Source organism: Chrysemys picta, chromosome 11 (genome assembly GCF_011386835.1).
Source record: "Chrysemys picta bellii isolate R12L10 chromosome 11, ASM1138683v2, whole genome shotgun sequence".
In the NCBI taxonomy this organism is placed as follows: Eukaryota; Metazoa; Chordata; order Testudines; family Emydidae; genus Chrysemys; species Chrysemys picta.
In genome coordinates this window covers 58,030,506-58,043,994 of record NC_088801.1, presented here as the reverse complement: position 1 = coordinate 58,043,994, position 13,489 = coordinate 58,030,506, and the positions used below count along the sequence as shown (strand labels likewise).

At 46.5% G+C, this 13,489-nt stretch overlaps 2 protein-coding genes across 3 annotated transcripts in view; one reads left to right on the top strand and one right to left on the bottom strand.

The window, feature by feature from the left end:
* Nucleotides 1–13,489, top strand: part of LOC135974151 (serine/arginine repetitive matrix protein 2-like) — a 994,828-nt gene that overhangs the window by 597,012 nt on the left and 384,327 nt on the right. The gene's annotated exons all lie outside the window — the stretch shown is intronic.
* Nucleotides 11,459–13,489, bottom strand: part of LOC101949109 (aldehyde oxidase-like) — an 85,666-nt gene continuing 83,635 nt past the window's right edge. Inside the window, exon 32 of one of the 2 annotated variants that reach the window (XM_065560404.1) lies at nucleotides 11,459–11,621. In XM_065560404.1, coding sequence (XP_065416476.1) covers nucleotides 11,568–11,621 — 54 coding nt within the window. In that variant the 3' untranslated portion in view covers nucleotides 11,459–11,567. 2 annotated transcript variants of the gene reach the window in all.

Sequence of the window (13,489 nt, the reverse complement as noted above, 5' to 3'; positions counted from 1 at the left end):
ATTTTCCTTGTGGTTACAAGTTAGGGTGACCAGACGTCCCAATTTTATCGGGACTGTCCTGATATTTACTTGTTTGTCCTGCGTCCCAACCGATGTTCAGTTGGGACGCGAATTGTCCCAATATTTTGCCCACCAGCGCACAGGTGGAGGGAGCTTGCGCTCCCGTGCCCCAACTCCGTTGTGGCTCCGCCCCCTCCCTCCCCTATTGGATCCCTCCCCAAATCCCCACCCTGGCCCTGCCTCTTCCCCAAGGACGCTGCATTCCTCCTCCTCCCCCCTTCCTCCCAGGCTTGCACTAATCAGCTGTATGGTGGCACAAGTGCTGGAGGGAGGGGGGAGAAGCAGGATGAGGCAGAGGCGAGCTGGTGCGGGGGGGCGGGGTATGGAGCTGCCGGTGGGAGCTCAGCCCCCACCAATTTTTCCTATGCTCTGGTGGCTCTTCTTTTTTTTTTTTTTTTTGCTTTTGTTTTTGTTCTTTCCTCTGCTGGCTCTTGGTTTGTTTCTTTTTTCTTCCTCTGCTGGCACCCCCCCTCCTCCGGCGTCCCGATATTTCACGTCTCTCATCTGGTCACCCTATTACAAGTTCATAACATAAGTCAGAACCAGAACACAAGCTAGGTAGTTCAGCTGTTTATTTATACAGCTAAGGCCTTTGACCTCCAGTCTCTGGAGACAGATGATCAGTACACAGTGATCCATTCCTCAGGACGAAGCTCCAAGAGGCTGAGTTTTTGTATAACCAGGGAATTTGCATTAACCTCTCTGTAGGTATTTCCCCAGAAAATCCACTTTACACTTGTCCCAAAAGTCCATTCTTCTCGGACACATTTTCAGTATAGTCCTATGAACTCCCAGGCCTCACATCATGTCTCCCCCAGAGAGGTTACATGCAATCTCACTCCACAGTAATACCTAAACTTTGTGTTTATACAATGGATTGCAAAGATACTTAAACTTAATTCAATAAGGTCTCCCAACTATATGCAGGAAATAGGCATATCTGTCACAGTCCCAATTCAGGAAAACATTTCAGCACATGATTAACTTTAAGTGCTTAAAAAAATTACAGAGGGAGAAGGGATTTTCCCCCCCTAAAAATGGGGCTTATGTGCTTTCCAAATAAATAAATTAAATTTAAATAAATAAATTAATGGAGATATCCTATCTTCTAGAACTGGAAGGGACCCTGAAAGGTCATTGAGTCCAGTCCCCTGCCTTCACTAGCAGGACCAAGTACTGATTTTTGCCCCAGATCCCTAAGTGGCCCCCTCAAGGATTGGATGCTTTCCTGTACTGGGACTTATTAGAGTAGACTGATTTTTAGACCCAGATTTGTTTGCATCCCATATAAATGTGCTATCTGAGTTAGCAGTGTTGCAGCCATGTTGGTCCCAGGATATTAGAGAGACAAGGAGCGGGAGGTAATATCTTTTATTGGCCCTATCACAGGAATAGACAGAGGTAGTAGGATGGCTCCCTAGTATGCCAACTTCTTCATGGGCCACCTTGAGGAAGAATTTTTGGACAAATACTCCACAAAACCAATGATATACCTGAGATACATCAATGATGTTTTCATCTTCTAGGCAAATGACCTAAACTACCTCATAGATTTCCACCATAACTTCAACAAACACAACCCATCCATTAAACTCTCTAGAACACTCCTGCACCAGCATTGCTTCCTGGACATCACAATCAGCTTCGACAATGGAACCCTACACACAACAATATACAAGAAACTCGCAGTTCACTACAGTTAACTTCATAGTAACCACCCCAAACACCCCAAGAAATCTGTTATCTAAGCCAGGCACTCAGATACCACAGAATATGCTCCAAGGAAAAAGTCCAGGGTACACATCTTGACACACTTTAAACTTCCTTCACCAAACAAGGACACTCCACCAGAGAAGTAGATCATATCATGGAATACCCCGAGAAAACGTGCTTCAATATGGGGAGGAGGAAAGCCTCTGACCGCATATCCGTAGTTGTTACCTACAATCCCACAGTGGACCCACATGGGATATCGTTAAACAATTACAACCCATACTTGATGGGGACCCCATCCTGAAAGAAATCTTTCCTAAACTTCTCTTCTGGCCTTCAAACAACCCTCTAACCTTTCAAGATCCATGGATCATACAGGTGCCTATCACAAGATGTGGAATACATCATCCAGTGCACTAAATGCCCCAGTATCAACTGTGTATGTGAAACCAGACAATAACTACACTCTCAAATGAATGCACTGCCTAGGGAGGTTGTGGAATCTCCATCTCTGGAGATATTTAAGAGTAGGTTAGATAAATGTCTATCAGGGATGGTCTAAACATTATTTGGTCCTGCCATGAGGGCAGGGGACTGGACTCGATGACCTCTCGAGGTCCCTTCCAGTCCTAGAATCTATGAATCTATGAATCACACAGAAAAATGATAAAAGATAAAAACTCCCTATCACTCATGGTGAACATTTTTCACAAAGCACTCAGTCCCTATCTGAGCTCTCAGTCTTCATCCTCAAAGGAAACCTGCACAACAGTTTCAAAAGATGAGCCTGAGAGCTTAAATTCATAACTGTACTCAATACTAAAAATCATGAACTTAACAAAGACACTGGATTTATGGCTTATTACAATAATATGTAACCCACTAACACCCATTTTTTGTCCTATGATTGCAGATATGTTAATGAGCCACTTCACCTTGAATAGTCTCTTATAATGTGTAACTACTTATGTTAAAAATCTGTTCCACATTATATTTAGCTGTGACACTTTGAGCATCTTTCCCAGACCTGAAGAAGAGCTTTGTGTGTAGCTCAAAAACTTGTCTCTTTCACCAACAGGAAGCTGGTCCAATAAAATATATTACCTCTTCCACCTTGTCTCTCTAATATCCTGGGACCAACATGGCTACAACCACACGGCAAATAGAAAATTTAAAGTAATGGTACATTTAAAAGACAAAGCAAGTACTAAAATACAAAATTGACATACCTCAAAGCACCTTAAATGTGTTCTCATACTCCTGCCAAACTGGTTCAGCCTTCATGTTAGGTGGATGTGTGTGTGTGTAATATCTAGGGTGACCAGATGTCCTGATTTTATAGGGATAATCCCGATTTTTGGGTCTTTTTCTTAAATGGGCTCCTCTTACCCCCACCCCACCCCCTGTCCCGATTTTTCGCACTTGCTGTCTGGTCCAGGGCCGCCCAGAGGATTCAGGGGGCCTGGGGCAAAGCAATTTCAGGGGCCCCTTCCATAAAAAAAAGTTGCAATACTATAGTAACGTATTTGGAAATGTAAAAAATAACCAGTGAAATACATTCCAAAATTAATTTTTAATCATTTGAAAATACACAAAATGCATTATTTAAAAACATTAAATGCTTTAATGGTATGTATACATTTGCAGTTACATAATGCTTCTTATGAAATCATTTTTTTACAAATTGTTCTGAACATTAATTATACAGCTGCAAATTTTTTCCTCACTTTCATTTTGGTGAACTCATTAATAATGTCATCAAAACGTATGTCTTTGGCCATTTCATATTCTATCCTCAAAGTGAGCAACTGGTTCAGCCTTTCTTCCCTGGTGGCTGAACGCAAATGATTTTTAATCAATGTTAGCTTACTAAATGCACGCTCTCCCGATGCTACCGACACTGGCAACACTGTTAGTAGACGTAAACAAATACAAATCGATGGAAACACATTTTCCAACACTTTTTTGAAGAGAGCATTAAGAAGTGTAAGTGCAGAGGTTATATGTCCATTAGCTCTTAAGTTGGAATCTTCTTTTATTTTGTAAAAGATTCTAAGTTCCTCTTTAAGATCTTCCCTCTGGAGGTCTTTTGGATATGCTATGGCAAAAGTGTCAACAACATTTTCTATAGAAAATTCATCCACTTCATCTGGTGGACACAAAATGGGTGAAAATAAATTTGAGACTTCAGCCATTCTTTTGCCAAGACCTCCTAGCTCTGATAGAAGCAAATCCATTGTTGGAAAGAACACCTGAACTGAATATCGGGAGAGTCAAACGTATAGTCTGCATCCCGTGTCGTCAAATAATTGCTTGTTCTTCCGGATCCTTGAGTCACTTTTCATTTTTTGGGTCAATGCCGAGGCTTGAAGCGACTTGTTTGGCTTCTTCAAAAAAAATTGGCCAAGAATCTTCCATTGTTTGAATTTCTTTGACTAGGGTTACCATACGTCCGGATTTTCCCGGACATGTCAGGCTTTTGGGGGCTCAAATCCCCGTCCGGGGGGAAATCCCCAAAAGCCGGGCATGTCCGGGAAAATTGGGAGGGCTCGGCTGGGGCCTCTTTGTCTGGGGTCGGCGGTGCGGGGCCGGGGCCGGTGCGGGGTCGCGGGGCCGGGGGCATGGTGCCGGGCCGGGAGCTGGGCCGGGCGCGCGGGGCCGGGCCGGGGGCCAGGCCGGGCCAGGGTCGCAGTGCCGGGCTGGGCTGGGCGCGGGGCCGGGCGGGAGCCGGGGGCGCGGTGCCGGGCCGGGGTCCGGGCCGGGGTCTGGGAGCCGGTCCGGGCCCGCGGGGCCGGGAGCCGGGCCGGGGTCGGGGAGCCGGTCCGGGCCCGCGGGGCCGGGAGCCGGGCCGGGGAGCCGGGCCCGCGGGGCCGGGAGCTGGTCCGGGGCCGGGGAGCTGGGCCCGCGGGGCCGGGAGCCGGTCCGGGAGCCGGGGTCGCGGAGCTGGGGGGTGCGCCGGGCAGCCGGGGGTGGTCGGCCGGGGCCGGCACCCCAGGGCCCGAGCCGACCCAGGCTGGAGCCGCCGGGGGCCAGCCTGGGCCGCGCCTCCTCCCCCCACACCCCCCTTACCTGCTACAGGCTTCCCGCGACTCAAATGTTCGCGGGAAGCAGGGGAGGGGGCGGAGACTTTGGGAGGGGGCGGAGTTGGGGCGGGGGGGCATGGGCGGGGCTGGGGGCGGGGCTGGGGCCCCGGGGAGTGTCCTCCATTTGGAGGCACAAAATATGGTAACCCTACTTTGACTAAGTTGCTCACGTGTTTAGCTCCCTCTTCCATTGTTAATTTGGCACTTTGTAGGATCTTGTTCTTATCATTAATACACTGAAGCACTTTAAACCATATTGTAGTAAGAAGTACAAATTCAAATGACTTAAGCCATTTAATCAAACAGTCAACATCTGCCTGGATTTCGGGAGGTAAATGAAGCTCCTCTTCAATTTTAATTAAACATTCCAGCACGCCTGTGTGATTTTTGATTAGGGGGTGAACAGCATCAACTCTTGCGCTCCACCTAGTTTTAGATACAGAGTGAAGAGATATATTCGCAGTGGTCTGCAAAATTTTCCATCTCGCAGGGCTAAGAGCAAATACTTTATAGAGTTTCTGAACATTTCCAAAATATGTTTTTACCTCTACACTGGTTTCCATAGCATGGGTGCCACAGAGGTTCAGCGTGTGAGTGCTGCATGGAGAAAAATAGATTTGGGCATTTTCTTCCAAAATTCTTGTCTTTACTCCCTGAAATTTTCCTGACATGTTAGAGGCATTGTCATATCCCTGCCTGCTGCACCAAGATAATTCTAAGTCACATTCTTTAAAAAAAACTCTTTATCTGTTCTGCTATATCTGCGCCAGTCTTCTTTTCAAAATCTACTAGTTTAACAAATCTTTCATGCACATCCCAATTTCAAATTTTTTGCATCACATATCTGAGAATAAAAACTAACTGCTCTGTGTGTGAAACATCAGGTGTACCATCAACAACAATGCTGAAATATAGGGCTTTTCTTACCTCTTCAAGAACAGAGTTTAAAACTTTCTCCCCACACAGTTTCAAGAACTCATTCTGACTACGCCATGACAGGTAGTGAGCCTGCATTCTTTGACCAGACTCTCTGCATTGAGCTACCATCTCTAGATGTTGTTTCACCTCAGTATTGTACCTGCTCACAAGCTTTAGTGTTGACAAGAAAAGCCCACAGTCGTCATAATCAAGAGTAGAATGGCTACCACAAAATGGTAGATTATTCTTTGCTAGGAAAAGAATTACGTCAACAACGGCAGTTAATATTTTACGCCATTTTTCCTCCTTCTGTTTAATACTATGCTGTAATGCTGCATCAATGCCTCTTTTATCACTGAGTGTCTGAAATAATTCCTTCCACTTAATGTAATTGCTCAAATGTAAAGTGTTTTCTTCATGACTCTTGATTTTCTCGTAAATCTTTTTCCAATTATCGGCAATTCCACCTTCAACAAATTTTGAATGATGTAATTGGTTAATTTGAGTTTCACTTCTGTAGAGACTGCAGGGGAAACAAAATATTGCTGCAGCATCTTTACTCCACACCATCCATTCTCTTTCAATACATTCGCCATTACTCAGATGTTTAGAAAAAACTGTTATCGGCAATTTCCTGCCAAAAGAATCACGAGGAAAGTTTTCGGGCTTATGTGGTGGACCCTTCAATACAATAAGATCTCTTTTCTTTATATCTAGGTACTTCCAAGAGGCTGGGTCATTACTGCACAACTCTTCTTCGTCATTCCCATCTACAGCAGCTGGACTAGCTTGCATCTGAAGAAGTGAGGTTCTTACCCACGAAAGCTTATGCTCCCAATACTTCTGTTAGTCTTAAAGGTGCCACAGGACCCTCTGTTGCTTTTTACAGATTCAGACTAACACGGCTACCCCTCTGATACTTAAAGGACAATGAATCTTGGAATGCTCCAATCCACATAAAAAGTCTACTTGAGGAAGTTCAAGGTAGCATGTAAACAATGGATGCTACCTGTAAAAACTGTGAGTCATGCATGGACATGTGACTTGCCCAGGTAACTCCTAAACTCCATCTTGGACTGGACTGTGCATAGGAGTGAGGAGGGGGTCTCCACCTACAAGAAAAAGTCTATTTAAACTCCTGAGAGACCCCTCCATGGTGGTCTTCAGCTGGCTAAAGAGAGAGCCTCCCTACCCCTCAGGATACTTGAAAGAAACTGGAACAAAGGACAGTGTGCCAGGGATGTGAGTGATTACTGGACCCAGGCTAAAAGGAGATTAGTCTGTAAAAGGGAGCATTCTGGAACTGGTGAGGATCTTATCTGTATTCAGTTTGATTAGACATAGATTTGCGCTTTTTTTTTTAATTTGGCTTGGTGACTTACTTTGTTCTGTCTGTTACTACTTGGAACCACTTAAATCCTACTTTCTGTATTTAATAAAATCACTTCTTACTTATTGATTAACTCAGAGTAAGTGATTAATACCTGGGGGAGCAAATAGCTGTGCATATCTCTCTATCAGTGTTATAGAGGGTGAACAATTTATGAGTTTACCCTGTATAAGCTTTATACAGGGTAAAATGGATTTATTTGGGTTTAGACACCATTGGGAGTTGGGCATCTGAGTGTTAAAAACAGGAACACTTCTGTTAGCTGCTTTCAGGTAAACCTGCAGCTTTGGGGCAAGTAATTCAGACCCTGGGTCTTTGTTGGAGCAGAAGGGAGTGTCTGGCTCAGCAAGACAGGGTGCTGGAGTCCTGAGCTGGCAGGGAAAGCAGAGGTAGAAGTAGTCTGGGCACACCAGGTGGCAGCTCCCAGGGGGTTTCTATGGTCCAAACTGTCACAGGTAGTTAATTGAAAAATTCCTTATGTACCCCGTGTGTTGCGGAACAATTTGAACTGCGACAGAAATTAAAATAGACGTTGATGTACCTGTCATGACCATCATGCACAGGAGGGAGAATATCTTGCAAAATGTATGCTCTAAATTTTACTTTATATCACTTTGTTATGCTTTGGCAACATCAAGAAGCATTGTCCATATAGGCATACGCAGCACATTTCATTAGGGTGTGCACCCAGGGAATTTTATTTATTTATTTATTTATTTATTTTAAAGGTGAACATTTACTGAATACTCAGTCATAAAGGACATTATTTTTATTAATCAAACAACCTAAAGAAACTAAAACTTAACTAAACTTATTTTTTTTTAAATTAACAACTAAACTTTACTTAAAAAATGAGACACAAAATACCAAATTTTTGCTGTAGTGATAACCAGGCATATACAAAGATACAGTCAATTTTCATGATCGTTATCTTTAACCAGATAATGAGCTAACCCAAACTGACCAAAACAAATTAAGATTTCTTCATCGTCCTGTCCTAGAGAATGAGACTCTGCTCACCAGGTGTTATGGATTTAAATTCCTCAATCACATCATTGTAATTAACTGACGAAGCCAATTCTTGTTCAATGTACAAAATCATGAGTGTGTTGAGACGCTGTTGGGACATTGTACTTCTTAGTTTGTTTTTTACATGTGCTAGTTTCAAAAAGGTTCTTTCACATGAACAGCTTGTCTGCTCCTTTTCTTATCTTAACAACGAACCGATCCATATTTTAAAATTAAAAGGGGGTATCATACTATTGAATTAAAATGTAAAGCCATGGGCTTGTTATGCTATTTCAGTAGAGTACACGCGACAAAGATTACAAACACTGTAGCCACTGTGCTGAGCACGCCTGACATGGCTGCTTATATAGGTCAAAGAATTTTCTAGAATAGTTGTCGGAGGGGAGGGGAGGACCAATGGTAATGCAGCGCCGCAGTCGTGGGGACGCATGCTGCGAGCAAACACGGGCTTTCTATATAGAGCGTATGATGCAATTAAATTAAAACGCAAAGCCACTTTTTTTTTTTTTACATTAGGGCAGGCGTGGGCAAACGTTTTGGCCCGAGGGCCATATCAAGGTTCCAAAATTGTATGAAGGGCCAGGTAGGGAAGGCTGTGCCTCCCCAGACAGCCTGGCCCTGCCCCCTATCCAACCCCCACCCACTTCCTGCCCTCCGACTGCCCCCCTCAGAATCCCCAACCCATCCTGTTCCTTGTTCTCTGACCGTCCCCCCGAGACCCTCCCCCCAACCACCACCCTGGGACCCCACCCCCCTACCAACCCCACCCCCGCTCCCTGTCCCCTGACAGCCCCGACCCCTATCCACCCCCCATCGAGTCCTGACAGACCCCTGGAATGCCCACAATCCACCCCCCCCGTTCCCCATCCCCTGACCACCACCCCCAGAACCTCTGCCCCATCGAACTCCCCCACCCCTGTCCCCAGGACTCCCTGCCCCTTAGCCAACCCCCTGGCCCCGGCCCCTTACCATGCCGCTTACCCCCGCTTCCCCCCCTCCCCGGAGCCTCAGCGAGCCGGATCCAGGAGCGGCCCTGGACAGCGCTGCAGTGGCGTGGCTCCGGCAGGACCTGAGCTCCTGCCGCTCGGCCCGCCAGAGCTCGCAGCCCCGCCCCCTTACCAAGCGGCTCTGAGCGGGAGGCGCTCAGGTCCCACCGGAGCCACGCTGCGGCAGCACTGTCCAGGGCCACTCCCGGACACGGCACGCTGAGGCGCCGGGGGATGGGGGAAGGTGGGGGCGGGGCCGGGGCCGGGGGGGAGCCTCAGACATTCTTGTGGGGGCCCCTGTGGGGCCCGGGTCCTGGGGCAAATTGGCCCATTTGACCCCCACGGGTGGCTCTGGTCTGGTCACCCTAGTAATATCACAGTTAGTTAACATAATATGTTAAAACCAGGATAACTTGGTGGTTCAGGCAGGAAGCTTAGCACCTGAGGATATTCTAAACCAGGGGTGCGCAAACTTTTTTGGCCCGAGGGCCACATCTGGGTGAGGAAATTGTATGCAGGGCCATGAATGTAGGGCTGGGGCAGAGGGGAGTGTGTGAGGAGGTGCAGTGTGCAGGAAGGGGCTCAGGGCAAGGGGTTGGGGTGCAGAAGGGATGTGGGGTGTGGCAGGGGGCTCAGGGCAGGGGGTTCAGGTGCAAGAGGGGTGCAGCTGGAGGCTTGGTGCAGGAGGGGGTTGGGGTGCAGGAGGGGTGCAGCAGGAGGCTCAAGGCAGGGGGTTGGGGGCTCAAGGCAGGGGGTTGGGGTGCAAGAGGGGTATGGCAGAGGGCTCAGGGCAGGGAGTTAGGGGGCTCAGGACAGAGGGTTGGGATGCTGGGTGCAGGAGGGGTTCGAGGTGCAGGCTCTGTTCTGGCGTCGCTTACCTCGAGTGGCTCCAGGGTGGCAGCGGCACACAGCGGGGCTAAAGCAGGCTCTCTGCCTGTCCTGGCCCCATGTCGCTCCTGGAAGTGGTCAGCATGTCTAGCAGTGGCTCTTAGGGATGGGGTGGGGCAGAAGGCTCTGCCGCGCACTGCCCTCGCCTGAGGGTTTCACGCCCAAAGCTCCCATTGGCCGTGGTTCCCCGTTCCCGGCCAATGGGAGCTGTGGCGGGTGGTGCCTGCAGGCGAGGGCAGTGCGTGGAGCCCTCTGCCCCCACCTCCCCAGGGGCCGCAGGGATGTGGTGCCAGCTGCTTCCGGGAGCAGCGTGGGACCAGGGCAGGCAGGGAGTCTGCCTTAGCCCCGCTGTGCCACAGAGCTGACAATCCCACAGACCGGATTGAAAGCCCTGATGGGCCGGATCCGGCCCGCGGGCCGTAGTTTGCCCTCCCCTGTTCTAAACCCATATACAATGGAGTTTTGCTTACAGATGACAGCATCTCAGGCTGAAATGACACAGTGACAAAATCATTTGCACTCAGTCTACAGGTGAAGTCTGAAGGGTGTTAAATATGAACCAAACAAACATAACATTTCTCCAAGATCTAAGTACTTACACATTCAATTATACGGAATTTGTAAAACTATCTGTAATTGCATCATCTGATGACTTCCTAGTAATATTACAGAGGGCTTCCTTCCTCTCCTCTGGAAGCATTGTGGAGGATGAGAAACAACGAAACTGAATGGCTTCCTACTTTTTCAGGCATTGGTGGGAGCCGCCTTAACCCACCTCTCTGACAAAAATTCCCCCTCAAAATTCATCAGGCTGCCACCTCATCTTCTTTAAAACCCATCCTTAAACCTACCTCTATCATGATGCCTACATACAAATCACTACCATCTGGCACTGGTTGGGCAAGTGGTGAGCTGACACCTTTTCTTTTATGATAAACTCAGTTCATTTTGTTGTGATTTTTTCCTCTCAACTCCACTTCTCCCCATCCGTGTCTGTATCATTCACCTATTGAATCATGTCTGAGACCTAGACTCTGAAGCTCTCTGAGGAAAGGAATATCTTTATTTTTTTGGTACATGCGCGTAATGGAATTGGGATTCCTAGGTGCTACAGCAATAGACTCAGTTAATAATAATGACAACAATGGGTGTAAGTGGGTCATAAAGTGGATGCAGTAAGTGACAAAGAAGCATAGCTTGCAATTTGGGGGTAAATTCTGCTTTCTCTTACTCCAGTGTGTAATTACCTTGAAGGCCATGGGGTTACTCCGATTTACAATGATGTAACAGAGCAGAATTTGGTCCACAGTTTCTCCAAAATTAAAGATCTTCTTTCTGTCAGTACTGTGGAGCTGCAGACGCAGTTAATAATATCTTGGTCCACAAATGTCTGTGAGAGTGGGTTTTAAATCAAATATTTTATTATTACATTTGGAATGCTTTAAACCAACAGCGAAGGCAACAGTCACATAATTATTTCATACTTTGGAAAACACAGTATTAGGCTATGTCGATGGCCCAAGGTTTATAGGTTCCAGGCTTATCTTTGGGAATCTAAAATGAAAAAAAGAAAAGAAAAAATCATAGTTTTGTTAAGTTTGACATTATTAAACAAGAGAGAATTCACTGTAATTCAAAATACGTGGTCCCCAAATGTTTTATTTTTATCCAGGTAAATGTCACTGTCCAGGCTAATCCATACTGTCACACCTTGATTATAATGGATTGTAAATTCAGCCATGACCTTAAGTAGCTTGTTGAAGATTTAGAACCATAGTTAATGAAAATCAAGCTCCAGTAACACAGACAGCTTAGGCCTGCTCACAAATGAGCCGATAGGCCAAAGGGCCGAAGTTAGATAGAAAAATTAGTAGCAGTTTCCACTACATCATGTGACTGGGAGCAGGCGGCGGGGGGGGGGGGGGGGGGCAGATTGGTTATCTGTGGAACTGTGGCTATATTAAACCACAGTGGTCATGACATCTGCAGGGGAATCGCACAGCTCTAAGGGAATTCTTAGAGTGATGGGGCGGGCATCAGTGCAGAGTCTTAGACCTTCCATGGTTTAGTCTGATGGCTGCCTTGGGAACTGTTCTGTCTTGGTTTCCCTTTTTATGCTTAGCCCCAACCTCCCCTGTGGAAAGTCTGAAGGTGTGGAGTGAGAGTTAATGTTGACCAGCAATAACTTATTGGGGGAAAGCCCTGCAGGGTCCCAACATGACGGGGCAACAAAAATCAGCTCTCTCCCATCAACACCATTTCCGACCCCCTCCCCGCCCATGCTTCCCCCTGAAGCCACATAAGATGAACCAAGCCGAATTTTCATGCAGGGGTTTAGATGGGTATGGGAGGAGATACATTATCTTGTGTTGCCTTAAGTCCCTTGCCTCTGATTTCAAAAGGAGTGAGATTCCCACTGCTTTATCCCCATCAGAAGGAAATCTCAGAGGAGAAAATATGGCCCACAGACTTGGTGTCACTGGCTAAAACAAGTTGAATTGCATGTGGTAAAGGGATTGCTCTTGAACGGTAGACATGACTGAAATTCCTGCACAAACAGCAAGGGAGAAGGTCTGGTTTGTCAACCTTCAATGACCCAGTCTTTTCCTTTGTGACTCAATTCCTCCCCACTGCAATGGCAGTGCTGGTGCTATTTTAATTTTTGCAGATCTTTTCTGAAAGTAAGTTTGAGGCTGCAGGAAGTAGGGCTGGGCATTAGCAAATGGGAATTAAATTAATCAGGCTAATACTGTCTCCTGGGCAGACTGCCAGCCTTGAAGGACACTATTAAACACCCTATTAACACCAGGGAAGTGAGACTTCCGTAAAGAGGCTGAGAAAGGACTGGAGATGTGTGGCAGGAGGGTGGTGAGAAGCCCTCCTAGAAAAGAACCAAGGACCCCTCCTGGTCTTTGGTTCCACTGCCATGAAGTTTATAAGATCAGGGTATATAGATATAGAATTGCATTCACATTTTTGCAGGGAGCATATTTGCAAGTAAAAGAAATTAACAAAAATTTGCCTGTAAAAATGGCCTTATCCTTAGTGACATTTATTTTTCAAGTCAATGGATTTTTCTCACACTGCCTAGTTATTACTGTGTGCAGCAACTGTATCTAAAAAACCTCCCAAGACTGCCCATCCCTAGTTGTCACCTACTACCCCATAATGGAATCCATACAAGGTATCATCAAACAATTACAATCCATACTGGATGGGGACCACATCCTCGAATAAATCTTTCTTGAACCCCTTCTTCTGGCCTTCAAACAAAGACAGTACCCCGTCATCCTGCACCTTGGAAGTAAACGGGCAGTGGATTTACTTTCATGAAAACTGCATCACAACTAGTCTTGGTGGAGGACAGTGCACAAGGCTTTGAGTGAGATAAACTTCATTGGACAGGAGATTAACCTAATAGT